Raw genomic sequence first — 13817 nt, forward strand, 5'->3', positions numbered from 1 at the left:
TGTGCGTGTGTGTTCGTAAATTTGTACGTGCATATGTGTTTGTGTATATCTATGTAATAGATACTATACATATACAATTGTGTACCTGTACATTGATATAAATATATATATATAATTATATATATATATATATATATATATATATATATATATATATATATATATATCAAGAAAACAACGTCCTACCTCGAGGAGCTGGGTCTCTGGACGGTAAACGAAGATTGATACACATACACAAATATATAGATACATACATACATACATATATATATATATATATATATATATATATATATATATATATATACACACACCACACACACACACACACACACACACACACACATGTATACAATTGTATCAAATATAAAATTTTGCTTACAATACAATTTAGCGGCGTGTTTCAGATGAACCAGACAAGGAACGAACGACACTTCACAATGACCTTTGCCTGGTTAGCAAGCATTCTTCAACAACTTCTAACTATTTACTTGAGCTATCTAACGTGTATGTGTGTGTGTCTGTGTGTGTGTGTGTGTGTGTGGTGTGTGTGTGTGTGTTTGTGTAACAACACTAATCACTAGGACAACGATTAATCGTGATAACGCATATTGTGTTGATTTAATGATATGTTGGTGAATATGATAATATGATGATGATACATGTAATGATTGCAGGGATCGGGACTATGATGGTTATAACTGCGATGAAGACATTGTGATGACGATGATGACGAATGGAGAGGATGATTAACAACGAGTAACAACGACAAATGCATTATTTGTTAAACACAGTTACACAATTTTTTGCCGTACACATGTTTTTTATATTTGGTGTAACGTATTTTCCACTTATTTAACAATTCAAGATAAATTTTTGTATCTATATGATACAGCTGCCAAAAAGAAACCGCTGAAACTTGTTTTTTTTCAAAGTAATAAAAAATTCTTAAAATTTAAAAAAAATTGGTGAAAATTTTAATATTTTTGTGTGATGATTTCGGGTTTTTGTTGCTTAAACACACCTTGATTTAGCGAACTTGAACATTATTAGCTTAGCTCGTTTTATATAGATTTATAGACCAACCATTGTAGTTTTTAGTAGATTTTTGCAAAACTTCGTGTATAAAAGTATATATTATAGACGAACTTTGCCCGAATGATGAATTAAAAAGCACTGTAATTGACACGTTTTGAATATATAGTTTATTCAACTTTAATCATTAACTTTTGTAAGAGTCAAACATTCACAAAGTAATTTTTATTAGGAAAAAAAGTGTTTGAAATAATTGTAAAGTTTCAGCTGACAACGGAAATACGAAATAACGTTTTATTGCACGTATAATATAAATAACAATGAATAAATGAAATAAGAACAGCAATAAAAATAAATTTTATTATCACGCGTTTATTTATATTCACTTACATTTATTGAGATTTTATATCTGGCAAACAGAACCTTACAATACTTCAAAATTCAAGTGGCTCAGTCACTTGAAGCGTCAAATAGCTGTAAGAACGAATATCACAAATGCATGAAATATATAACAATTTATACAATTCGACAACAATACCAACACTACTAATGCTGCTACTATTAATACTACCGCTTCTAGAATTACTACTGCCATTGACAATCAAGTATTTATTTAATTTATACCAGCCAGACATTATTATAAATATTATTAAACTCCAGCAGAATTAGGCATGAAACCCATAGGCAAACCCACAGGCACACAAACTCAGAAAAACTCCGACAAATCCTTTTCACTTTTTGCAAACGAATGAATTATAAAGACGAAGAGCCCGTGAATATTCCTTAACGTAGATGTTCCTGAGAACGTTAGTGAATTCGTCAACAGGTTTGCATGTCAACATTTGCAGCTGGGCCAGCCAGAACTCCACCCTCTTCCTAGCTTGTGATCTGGGGTAGGATGTGTTGGGTGGTATACTCTATAATTATTTGTTAAATATAGTTCTTGAATATATAATTAACACGAATTTATATGTGAAAAAAAATATTTGTATATGCTCTAAGTTGACTCTCTCAAATGAAATAAAGACCAAATAGGTTGAATTAATTACGTTAAATTTTAATTAAAGTATGACTGAACAAATAAACAAACAAAAGAATGAAGGGGAGATAAGAGTGAACGAAAAAAATACATAAAAAACGAATGCCTGCACGCACGAACGAATGAATGAAGGAACAGCAAATGAACGAATAAAATGAACAAAACGAATTATTCAGCAAACCTGGACTTTGTGCCTCTAGCAATGCACGAGCTGGCCTTAAGTATCAGACAAGAACATTTTAAAATTATAATAATAATTATGATTATTACTATTGTTGTTTGTTATCATCATTATTATAACTTATACAATATTAAAAATAACAAGAAAAAACCCGCCATAATTCCAAATCAACTTACACACGCACACCCAACAAAGCACACATCCAATTATTTACAAACACAGGCATGTATGTGGCATTTTCGTCATCATCTTTTTAAAAAGGCAATTCAAATTAATTGTGGAAAAGTCAAAACAACAATGAATAAATGATCTAATTAAGAGTTGCATTAGTAAGGATTGAAATGAACATACTCTGCATATGTTGCTGCAACTTGTCGCCGAACATTTCTGAGGCAGGTCTAGTGCAGGATAACTTTGTTTGATTGAAGCCGAGGTCTGAATAGCGAGGATTCAACAGAACATAGCAATTAAAAATAAATGAGAAGTAGATAACATTATAAAAATTTTTAACCGCGAACTTGAGAAAGCAATAACCTAATAAAAAAAATCTTTTTAGAAAACAAAATTGATTTTACTATATCAGAATCTCTTCTACCATCATCATCACCATCATGGCTGGCTTTGCTACCACTTGCATTACTGCAGTTACATTCATCATCATCGTCACCATTATCATAATTATTACGACAAAAGTCATCAGTATCATAGTCGTCGTCACAATCATTTCTTCCCCCAGTTCTGCCTAATTTAGAGTTAGGTTGTTTGTGTGCGCAATACGGCCTTCCGAGGTATTTCAGATAAGACTTGCAGATTACGCACTTATTATCGTCATGGCACAAGCTATCTGCGTCTGGCATGACACCTACGGAAGGATTTGTAAAAAAAAGGCGGTTATACCTGCATAGCACAAAATGCACTGAAAATAAAAACACTGCAGTGAACAGAATTTGAACATTGTTACAGTTTGTCTATCTTCTAGACATTTATTAGAAAATAAATTAAGCATCCATAAATAAATACATAAATAAATATCTTTCATGTACATCTGTCAGCATTTCTAGACTTGAGTTCTTTCATCAATTCACTTTGCCTCAGTTTAGTAACCTTTAAAATTTGTAATTTTGACTAAACTTGTTTAATTTCTATTAAATTAAAGTTTAATCTTTTAACAAACAAACAAACAAACAAACAAACAAACAAACAAACAAACAAACAAACAAACAAACAAACAAACAAACAAACAAACAAACAAACAAACAAACAAACAAACAAACAAACAAACAAACAAACAAACAAACAAACAAACAAACAAACAAACAAACAAACAAACAAACAAACAAACAAACAAACAAACAAACAAACAAACAAACAAACAAACAAACAAACAAACAAACAAACAAACAAACAAACAAACAAACAAACAAACAAACAAACAAACAAACAAACAAACAAACAAACAAACAAATCGTAATTAAATGATCTATTTCTTATACCTGTGAGAGTAAAAAACAGGATGAAGATCTATAAATGATGGCATCCACCCAGAATTTGAGAATAGGTTGGCAATCCTGAAATGTATGTTCATGTGGGTTATTCGTTCCTCTTTAGTTTCATTACAAATTTTTGAAGAAGGGGTAGATAAATAAAAGTTGAACTTATTAAAAAAAGTTGGCAAAAATGCCAATAATATCAAAAAGGAAGAAAATTTATTTATTAAACGGAATAAAATTATAAAAACTTTAAATGGAAACATTTTCACAGTGTGATACTTCTGTATGTAACTTGGTGGAAAGAAAAAGATGGAGGCAGGCAGTTTCTTGGTAGCCAGTATGTTCATCTGTGACTGACACGAGTTCTTCATACGAGTCACTTCTAGCAGATTAAATATCACCACAGAATCTGAAAATTATTTTTAATCTATTAAATGAATTTTTAATATAAATTTTACTCTCTGTAAATATTGAATATGAAACTATTAACTAAAACACTTAAATTTAGTTACCTTTGAATAGTTCAATCAGGCATGGCAATGTTAATTTTTTATCTAACTCCTACAAATAGATATTTTAAAATTAGAAATATAATTATTGAAAAAAATTATAAACAATAATTAAATTTAAAAAATGATAAAATTGATTATTAATAATTATATAGAAATTATTTACTCTAGTCTAGTACCAACTTTCTTATATTTGAATTTTTCATGGAAGACCAATGGCGCAGCCGTTGTTAGGTGTTTTGTGTAGAGTTTGTCACCAAAAATGCATGTCTCCAGCAATACTGTTCTTTTTATGAAGGAACTGTTTAGAGTACTTGATATCTTTATGAAAATTTAGTAATTTCAATTTAAAATAAAAAATAAAAAACTACTAGCAGTAATAATGATAACACTTATTTATAGTTTTAAACTAGACAGGACATTTGACTAGAGATTAGAATTTGACTGGAGACGATTCTAAGGATCTAAATTCTAACTAAGCTTAAGAACTTTATTTATTAATTAAGATCTATCTATCTAGTCTAGTAGATAGTATAGTTAAGTAGAAGAGATACAGGTCAGGTAGGTTGATTCAAATTAAGAAGTTACACAAGTCACTAACTTTTGCTCCTAATGTAAAAAATAAAGACGCAAAAATCAAAAAATGCAATAGCTTATTGCTAGTAATGGTAAGTTAAGTAAGTGGTAGTCACACACACACACACACACATACACAAAATGACAAAAAACATAACAGGACAGACCGATTCGATTTCAATTTCCGCTGAACAGGCTAATGCCATGAAAAATGCAAGTTTAACTTTCAATCATGTCCACTTAGTTCTCACGTTTAAAATTTCTCAAATGATCCGGAACAACTTAGGCTTTTTAATTTTAATAATTAATTAGGCATTTTAATTTTTCGAACATGTCTAACATGGCGCCGAAGTTTAAAAAACATTTCGGAGATGTGCAATCATATTTAATAATATTTGATAGTTTAAAAAAGTCTATAAAATTATATTGTTCTAATCTCCTGAAGATCCCACTTCTGACGCCAGTGTTGTAACATCCTTGACCTCGTAACTGCCAACACCGATGTTATAGCCTCAATAATCTCTATACTCCAACACCGTGTTGTAGCTTCCAGCGATAGTCAAGAGTTCGTTTATCCGTAGGTTCAAGATTTCCGATAGATGAACACGACTACTTCAAACGCAAACTTAGTTGAACGTTTATTTGAATACCGGCGGTAATAGAAACAATAAATAACTCCAAATAACTACATAAACCACATTCGCATCTTCGCATCGAATCACAACTTTTACCACTCAACCATGGAATTATATAACTTTCATAATTATATAACTTATATAATTCAATGCACTCAACTGAGTTCCGTCTTCTTCCTTTGTTGATTTTTTCTGCTTCATCCTTTTGTTTCTGGAACCTCTTCTCTTTATGTAGCTACCGATCTGCTTGTAAATGTACCAAATAAAAGTGTCACGTCTCTAAATGAATTTGCAACCCTTTAATTAATTTACAACCCTCTAATTAATTTACAAGCTTGTTCATTTCTCAATGCATGCTTAACGATTTCTAACTATTAGTCCTTATCTCAACCTCACGTCTGTAACAATATGTTCTATATATAAAAAAATAAAAACACATAAAATATATATAATATAATAAAAGTAGTTGAATCGGCAGAAATATGAATGTGATAACACGTTCAACTGTCTGCTTCATCCATCCTACTTATAAATTAATAAAAATTAGTATTGTTGTTACTGATATTTTATATTTATTGATGATTGAACTATAGTTCAAGTAATTGTTGGTATGGAAATCATTTTTGAACACATCCACGTATAGTTTATTAGACCACAAGTTAAATGATATTAAATACCAACAATGGGATGAAGGATATTGCAGTGTTTGTATATATCATAAATTAAATAATGGACTTGTGATGAATGACGAATTTAGACATTTTTTGAACGAGTGCTGATCTAGTCATGAATTTAATATGAAACATGCACTAAACCGTCACCCATCCAACAAAATAGTCAGAAATTTATGAAGAAGTAACGTTATTTGGTTTATTGCAGATGTGCCGATCGTTCTACAAACATAAAATTTATAAAATACCGATTTGGGTATTGTGGTACGCCATTCCTGTTGATGAGTATTTCTCTAGTCATGAAAATTATCGACATACCGACATGAACTCGAGCCATACTCATCGACAGTTGCCTGGCTGATCAATGACAATTTCTAAGTCTAATTTTAAACTTTTCGGACTCTTAAATGTTTCGTTCATTTTTGACATTACCTATATGTTCAAAAAAATGCGGATGACGAATGAGTGTCGCGATCACGAAGCATGTAGATTAAAAAATTTTTACTCACCTATGTAATCAGCGACATCCTGCAATTCAGTTAAACCTTTCATCAAAATTTTTGCAAAAGACTTCGGCAGCTGCTTTTTTAAGACATTTGTTATCTCTCTCAGTCGTTTCAGTCAGTCGATGAATAATTAATTATTACTATCAGAATCAAACAGACAACATACAGTCCAGTTAAACAACTACGAACAAACACATGTGTGTCGAGTCTAGTTTAAAAATGTAACTGCAAACATCCGAATGAGCACAGTCATTTATAGTATCAATCAACAACAACACACGACAACAACAAAAGCAACAACACGACAACAACAAAAGCAACAACACAACAAACACAAAAGCAATCGTAAAGCCATTAACGAAGCGATTCTTACATATTCCACATACTGAACCACGTATATAACACGTCCATACAGAACTATCAGTATGTATAACACTTCTTTTGTAGCAAGCTTTATACATTCAGGTTAGCGGGTAGTGTATAAGAAAACACATATTAAAGATTAGTTTACTTTATAGATCACATCGTATGAGTGTATGGCAAAGTTTATACACACATGTGTTAATACAAACTTAAATTTATTCAAGACATTGTGTACGTGTTGATGTGTGTTTGTATGTGTGTTTGTGTGTGTATTTGTATACGTACGTGTGTGTACATCGACTTATATGTGTACTGTGTAGTTACGAGTGTCTGTGTGTGTGTATACGTTTGTGTGTGTGTATGTGTGTGTGTTAGACCCTTATCCTATTGTGATAAAATAATTTATTTGACAATGGCAAAACATTCAAAGCTAAGCCTTTATTACTGATTTCAATATGCTTGTATATAAGTATATATATATAATATACAAAATATACATACAATTGTATATATATAACAGGCATGGCTTTTATGAAGTTTGATTAATGTTTTAATAGTGCTCTAAGGTATTTAGATGGTATTTTGTGCTCGTGTATACGTACGTGTGTGCGTGCGTTTGTGTGGATTTGTTTGTGTATGAAATCTTGTGTATGTATATGTGCGTGTGTGCGCGTGTGTGTGTGTATACGTGTTTCAATAAACTGGCTAAACGTCTAACCTGCCGTTGTCCCCTATTATTGTTATTATTACTACTGCTACTGCTATTTATTGCATATTGTATAAATTGTATATTTGTTTTAAGTGTGTTACACACACACACATACACACACATACATACATAACTAAAAACATACATCTATAAATACATACATACATACATACATACATACATACATACATACATACATAGAATCATATTTTTGTATACATAAATACATACATACTATTTTATTTTTGTACTGGTATATATATTGGTATTGTATGTAGAAGGGGTACTTCAACAAGTATAATAGTTTGTATAACGGTGCAACACTGTATACATATGTTTATTTTGTATGCGTGTTTGTTTACCTTATGATATTTATCGTTTATGTATGTTTGTTTGTATGTTTGTTTGTTTGTATGTTTGTTTGTCTGTCTGTTATTTGTTTGTTTGATGTGTGGCGTCAATTTTACCTGTTCCATTTTATTTAAAAGAGCATTCTTCATTTTTAATTAATTTGATCTCTGCTCTTGTTGTTGTTTTTGATGTTGTTGTTGTGGTATTGGTGTTGTATTGTATTTCTGTTTCGGTATTGTTGTGGTAATTGTTGTTTAGGTTGACGAGGCTATTAATGTTGTTGTATGCGTTGTTGTTGTTGTTGTTGCTGTTGTTGTTGTATGCGTTGTTGCTGTTGTTGAATTTTTTTACATGTGTTGTGGATTCTGCCATATTAAATTGAACCAATGCTAAGAATGTTGTTATTCATGCTGCTGATGTTTCAAACCGTTATTATCATTATTATTATTATTGTTGTTGTTGTTGATGATCATGATAGTAGTGTTGTGGTTGTCATTAATGCTGATTTATACACACGAATTTATATACGTGTGTCCTCTGCTCACAAGCGTTCAATGCAAATGAAAATCTTTGTCTCTATATATGTGCGTATTTGTTTGTTTGTTTGTTTGTTTGTGTGTGTGTGTGTGTGTGTGTGTTTCTCTCTGTCTGCCTGTACGTGTGGGTACAGTGTGGATGTACGTGTGCATTGTGTTTATGTGCATGTATTTCATATATGTGTGTGTGTGTGCGTATTCATGTGTGTGCGTGTTTGTATGTATCTATAGTTTGATTAAATATATTCAAGTATAATTAAATTAAAAAAGACTTAAGCTTTATAATGCATGCTGGCGTTTGCCTATGTGTTAATGTTTTTGTATGCACACACATGTATGCATGTGTGTATATGTGTGACTGTATGCGTGTGTGTGGTGTGTGTATTTGTGGTGTGTGTGGTGCATGCAAGCGTTTAAATGATATGAAATATTGGAATTCATGTGTCCATAGCTGTGTGGTGTAGGTTGACATGATAAATGTACGCAGGCATTAATCATTAATCTCACAGTCGTCATCATCATTATCCTTATCATTCCTCTCTTCGTCATCATCATCGTCAGCGCTTCGTTGAACTTTATTTATATCATCTACTTTGTTATCATCCTCCTCATCGTCACCATCGTTTCAGTAACCATCAAGACTGCGTTTCTACATTTAGTATTAGTATATCATGATAATATTTATATGTCGTGCTCTATATTGAATCATATTTGAATGTGTATGTCTGGACAAACGCGTGTGTGTGTGTGTGTGAGTATGTGTGTGTTTGTAATTTTGTGTGCTTATGCAAGTGTGTACGTGTGTGTATATGTATGTGTAAGTGCATGTGTGAATGTATTCGTGTGTGTGTATTTGTGTAACCCATAGCTACAAGAGGAGTCAGCATAGTGCTGTATAGTTTTTTTACAGATAAATTTTATAAAAATTAATAAATAAATAAAATGGAAAACTTCTTAATTGCCTTCCTTGATGAGAGGTCACGATCATTTATAACAATACAAATTGCTGTTAATTTAGTCATTTGTATATAACATACTCAAAGTCAAATTACGCCAAAAATATACATCGAAAAACTACGTATACAACATAACGATACCAATCAAATTAGTGCGAACTTGGTAAGATACACAACATACAAAACAATGATACACGTTATACAAAACATTGATGCCCAGTGAAAAAAATATTGATACCAACTCTTAAAAATACGTCTGGAAAATATTCGCCAAAACATACCACTGCTATACATTGAAATAAAAGAAGACTTAAATATGGAAGACAGTAAATATACAATACACATACATGTACTATAAAAAATTACTTCAGACAAAAAATGTCATATAAACACACACACTCAAACAAACAAACAAACACATACACACATATATACTATTTGTACGATTCAAACAAAAAGTGTAGAATACAAAACACAACATACACACATCCTGATATCCGTGGAAGAACCTCGAGTCTTTGGTGTACAAAAAAATATCGACCGTCTTCGTGGCAGCTTTCGGCACTCTACAAGGTACATTGTACAACTACGTACACACACACATGCACACACACACACATGCACACACACACACACACATACACGCACACACAAGTTTGTACACGCAACGGTGCGTAATATACTTGCGTGATACAACACAATACACGCACATATGTGTATTGTATACATTATTTGCAGTAATGTATGTGTGTTTGGTTGCAGTATATTGACTACTGCACTGTATATATACATAGCACACGCAACATTTGACCGCACATGATCGTTTAGCACAAAAAACACATGAAGCTCTAAATTAAAAATGTTTATTTTGCAAAAATTGAAACAGATTTAGTGGAAAGTTGAGCGAAAGCAAAGATGAGATAGATAAAAGAATAAAAAATTAAAATCGAATGTTTCTTGAGTAAGAAGAAAGCAGGGATATAAGGAAAAGAGAGAAAGAAAAGAATGGACAGAAAAGAGAGAGAGAATGAGAAAGGGAGAGAGAGAGATAAACATGAGTGAGAATTTAAAAAAAACAATAAAAGAAAAATAGAGAGAAAGTAGGCGTACCAAGCCAGACCTTCCCAGGCCCAGCAGCTATCAACAAAACGTCATTTTTGAAACAAAGAAAGAAATCTATTTCATTCAAGAGCGCTATACACAGCATCGTCGTCATCAACCTTTCAATAATCGTTTAAATTCAATTTAAAATATTTATAAATTTTATCTCAAGAAATTAATTTCTTTTAAACGGCATTCTCGTATTGTTTCGACTTTCATTGCTTAAAAAAGTATCTGCTATCGTCAAACATTTCAGCATTTAAATTAGCGAATTAAAACGAAAAAACAACGAGACAAACAAACGAACAGATAAACAAACAAAAGAATAACAAATAAATGAAAATTGAAAAAAAAATGCATCATGCATATATACTTCTCGTTATATACTTCATGGGACGCCCGTCTAACCATATTATCCGAACGGTTCATCAAACTAACTGCATATTATTCTTTTATTATTATTATTATTATTATTACTATCATCATCATCTTCTTCTTCTTCAATATTACCAAAAATTAAATTATTATTTAAAAACATCCAGTATCATCATCATCACCATCATCATCATCCTCATCATTGTTATCATCATCATAATCTTTTTCAACATCGTCATCATTGTAACCTTCATAGTCGTCACAAGCTTTTTTGCATAAGCAGGTATAAATACACATACAAACATAACATAAACATATTATATATATAACATACATACACATACATACAATATGCCCATATGTATTCATATGTAAATGTATACAAACACATTTACCAATGCATTATTATATAACAAATGCCTATTTGCTGTCTATAATATATGCAACAAAATACAATATGTTTCTAGGAAGAGTATGCAGACATATGCATGTTCTATATGTATTTGTATATACGTATATGTATGTATACATGTGTATATTTGTGTATATGTATGTATTATGAAGGTATATGCATGTATTATGAATGTTTTTGTATGTTTTATATGTGCATATATGCAATGCCAGGATCATCGTCGTCGTCGTCGTTATCACTCCTTGAAGCTGACAATGTAGGGAAGCTTGCCTGTTTGCTTGTTTGTTTGCAGTTGCGGTTTCAAGAAGTGAATAAAGTCGTCGTCTATATCGTCGTCTAGAAAGTTTTTTTGTCGCTGTAACTGTCGTTATTGTTGGTTGCTATATTTCGATTCCTGTGGTTGCTTGCCGTCGTGTTATTTTCGTTGGAGTTTTTGTAAGTTGAGGTTAGATTTCGCGACTGCTATTGTTTATGTTTGGTGGTGCTGTTGTTGTTGTTGTTGTTGTGGTGATCTTTGTTGTTGGTTACGTTAATGCGTTTTTGATAGATTTGTTGGTGTTGTTTGTTGTGGACGCTTTTGTTGTTCGTTGATGTTTGTTGTAGCTTATAAAAATTTTTAAATTTTCGAACTTTTTAAATGTTATTTCTAATTGTTATAACAAGAATAAACAATAATATAGAATTAATATTGCAACTTAACCGCTGTAATGCTATTCCTCATACCAACATAAAATTTTAAATTTGTTACGAATATTATTACAACCGTCATTTTAACTTGATTCTAATTTAATTGAAATAAAAATATTTATAAACGCTGACTAAATGCGTGCAAATACTTTTATATTAGTGTTTCAGTTAAATATTTTTATAAAATCAAATTTATTAAACAGCTTGCAAATTTTCTAAATTTTCTGTCAGCATGAATAAAATAAAATATTGACTTTGTTACATGTTTACTTACTCTTACTTAACCTTCCACAGAACAGTTGTTTATTCCATCTTTTCCAGCTAGTTCAAGCCAAACGGTTGAAAATTTGGCTTCATTTTCGAAAAAAACGAAAGCACCTGTAAAAAAATTTCAAATTATTCCCTCTTTCTGGAGAGATTATTTTCTATCAAATTTAAAATTTTCCACCAATACTTTCGAATTGATTCAAATTGATAAGAGGAAGAAATAAAAACGAAAATTTGTAAAAATGTGTCAGGGAAATCCAATACTACGCATATTAGGTTTCACTTTCCTCTTGATTGCCATCCTGGCATCTGGCATCGGTCTGTTTGCCCCCTTCTGGATTCGAAACAAAAAAGCTGATCCTTTCGGGTCGTTCAAAACAGCTGTTGGGAAGGCTGCCGACGACACATTAGATAGTTTGAAAGAGGCATTTACAGGCAAAGATAAAGAGAAACACAGTGATGGTGCTCTCCCGTCAACCACCACAATTCACACTCCGATGAAAAACCAAAAATTAACTACTACAACCGTCTGGGAGATGGAAGTTGACAATGACAATCTTGACAATTTTAATATTAAGAAGAAAAAGCGACAAACTGGTAGGGAATCAACCCTGGCAAATATAGGAGGGGTCATCATACCCACCCCAATCAATCCTCTCGCTGATTTGCAGTCCACCTCTGCCACCAAGTACGACGACAAGTGGTTCTGGGAAGGTCTCTGGGTCAAGTGCACGTCTAATTTGACCTGCGTTTGCTTTGCGCAGGACGACTTTGCTCTTGAAAAAGAATTTCCAGGTTAGCGCTGGTTGGTTGGTTGGTTGGTTGGTTGGCTGGTTGATCTGTTGGCTGGTTTGATCACATGGTTGGTTGGCTGGCTGGCTGATGTTCTGGTTGAATGGTTGCAATTGTTTAATTGGTTTGACGAGAAAATTAGTTTAATAAAATTTTCTGTGGAGTTGTACCGTTAGCTGACTTATTTATTTATTAATTTAAATTGTACTCACTGCTGATCTTTCGCATGCCATTCCCCAGCATGGCTGGATTTAAATACTAACGAAACATCCTTCTCAACAGCGGTTTTAAAACAAAATCGCCGGCAATAAAAATATTTTTAACGCAAACAAACACGAATTAACAACATCATTACAAAAAATTTTCAATTTTGACCTAGACACCAACATGATCCTTTGGCGCTTTAGCTTAGACGGCAAGTGACTTCACTCGTGGAGATATTATTGCGCGATGACCTGGTTTAAATACTATCTGTCCGAAATTCAAACACCACCATATGCCTTATGCGTGCAGTGTGACTTGCATACAAAACAAGCGTGTACACCGTGGAGTGTGTATGTGTTTACTGTACATGTACCTGCACGTGATGTATAATAATGAAGAAAAAAAATAAAATGCAATGAAGA

At 32.1% G+C, this 13817-nt stretch overlaps 2 protein-coding genes across 2 annotated transcripts; one reads left to right on the forward strand and one right to left on the reverse strand.

Annotated features, from left to right (window-relative positions):
* Positions 1–1095: 1095 nt before the first annotated feature.
* HELRODRAFT_188450 (hypothetical protein) lies at positions 1096–6473 on the reverse strand (the record flags this gene model as incomplete). The annotated part of the gene is made up of 11 exons (XM_009017806.1): positions 1096–1923; positions 2256–2290; positions 2607–2690; positions 2831–3117; positions 3299–3359; positions 3749–3823; positions 3994–4154; positions 4258–4306; positions 4438–4575; positions 5586–5742; positions 6385–6473. 11 exons carry the CDS (start codon positions 6471–6473, stop codon positions 1767–1769), a joined length of 1293 nt encoding a protein of 430 aa, XP_009016054.1. The 3' UTR covers positions 1096–1766.
* Positions 6474–12641: 6168 nt separating this feature from the next.
* HELRODRAFT_160882 (hypothetical protein) lies at positions 12642–13614 on the forward strand (the record flags this gene model as incomplete). Its single annotated transcript, XM_009017807.1, has 2 exons — positions 12642–13113; positions 13571–13614. 2 exons carry the CDS (start codon positions 12642–12644, stop codon positions 13612–13614), a joined length of 516 nt encoding a protein of 171 aa, XP_009016055.1.
* Positions 13615–13817: the final 203 nt, after the last annotated feature.

The sequence above is a fragment of the Helobdella robusta genome, assembly GCF_000326865.2.
Source record: "Helobdella robusta unplaced genomic scaffold HELROscaffold_2, whole genome shotgun sequence".
NCBI classification, from domain to species: domain Eukaryota; kingdom Metazoa; phylum Annelida; class Clitellata; order Rhynchobdellida; family Glossiphoniidae; genus Helobdella; species Helobdella robusta.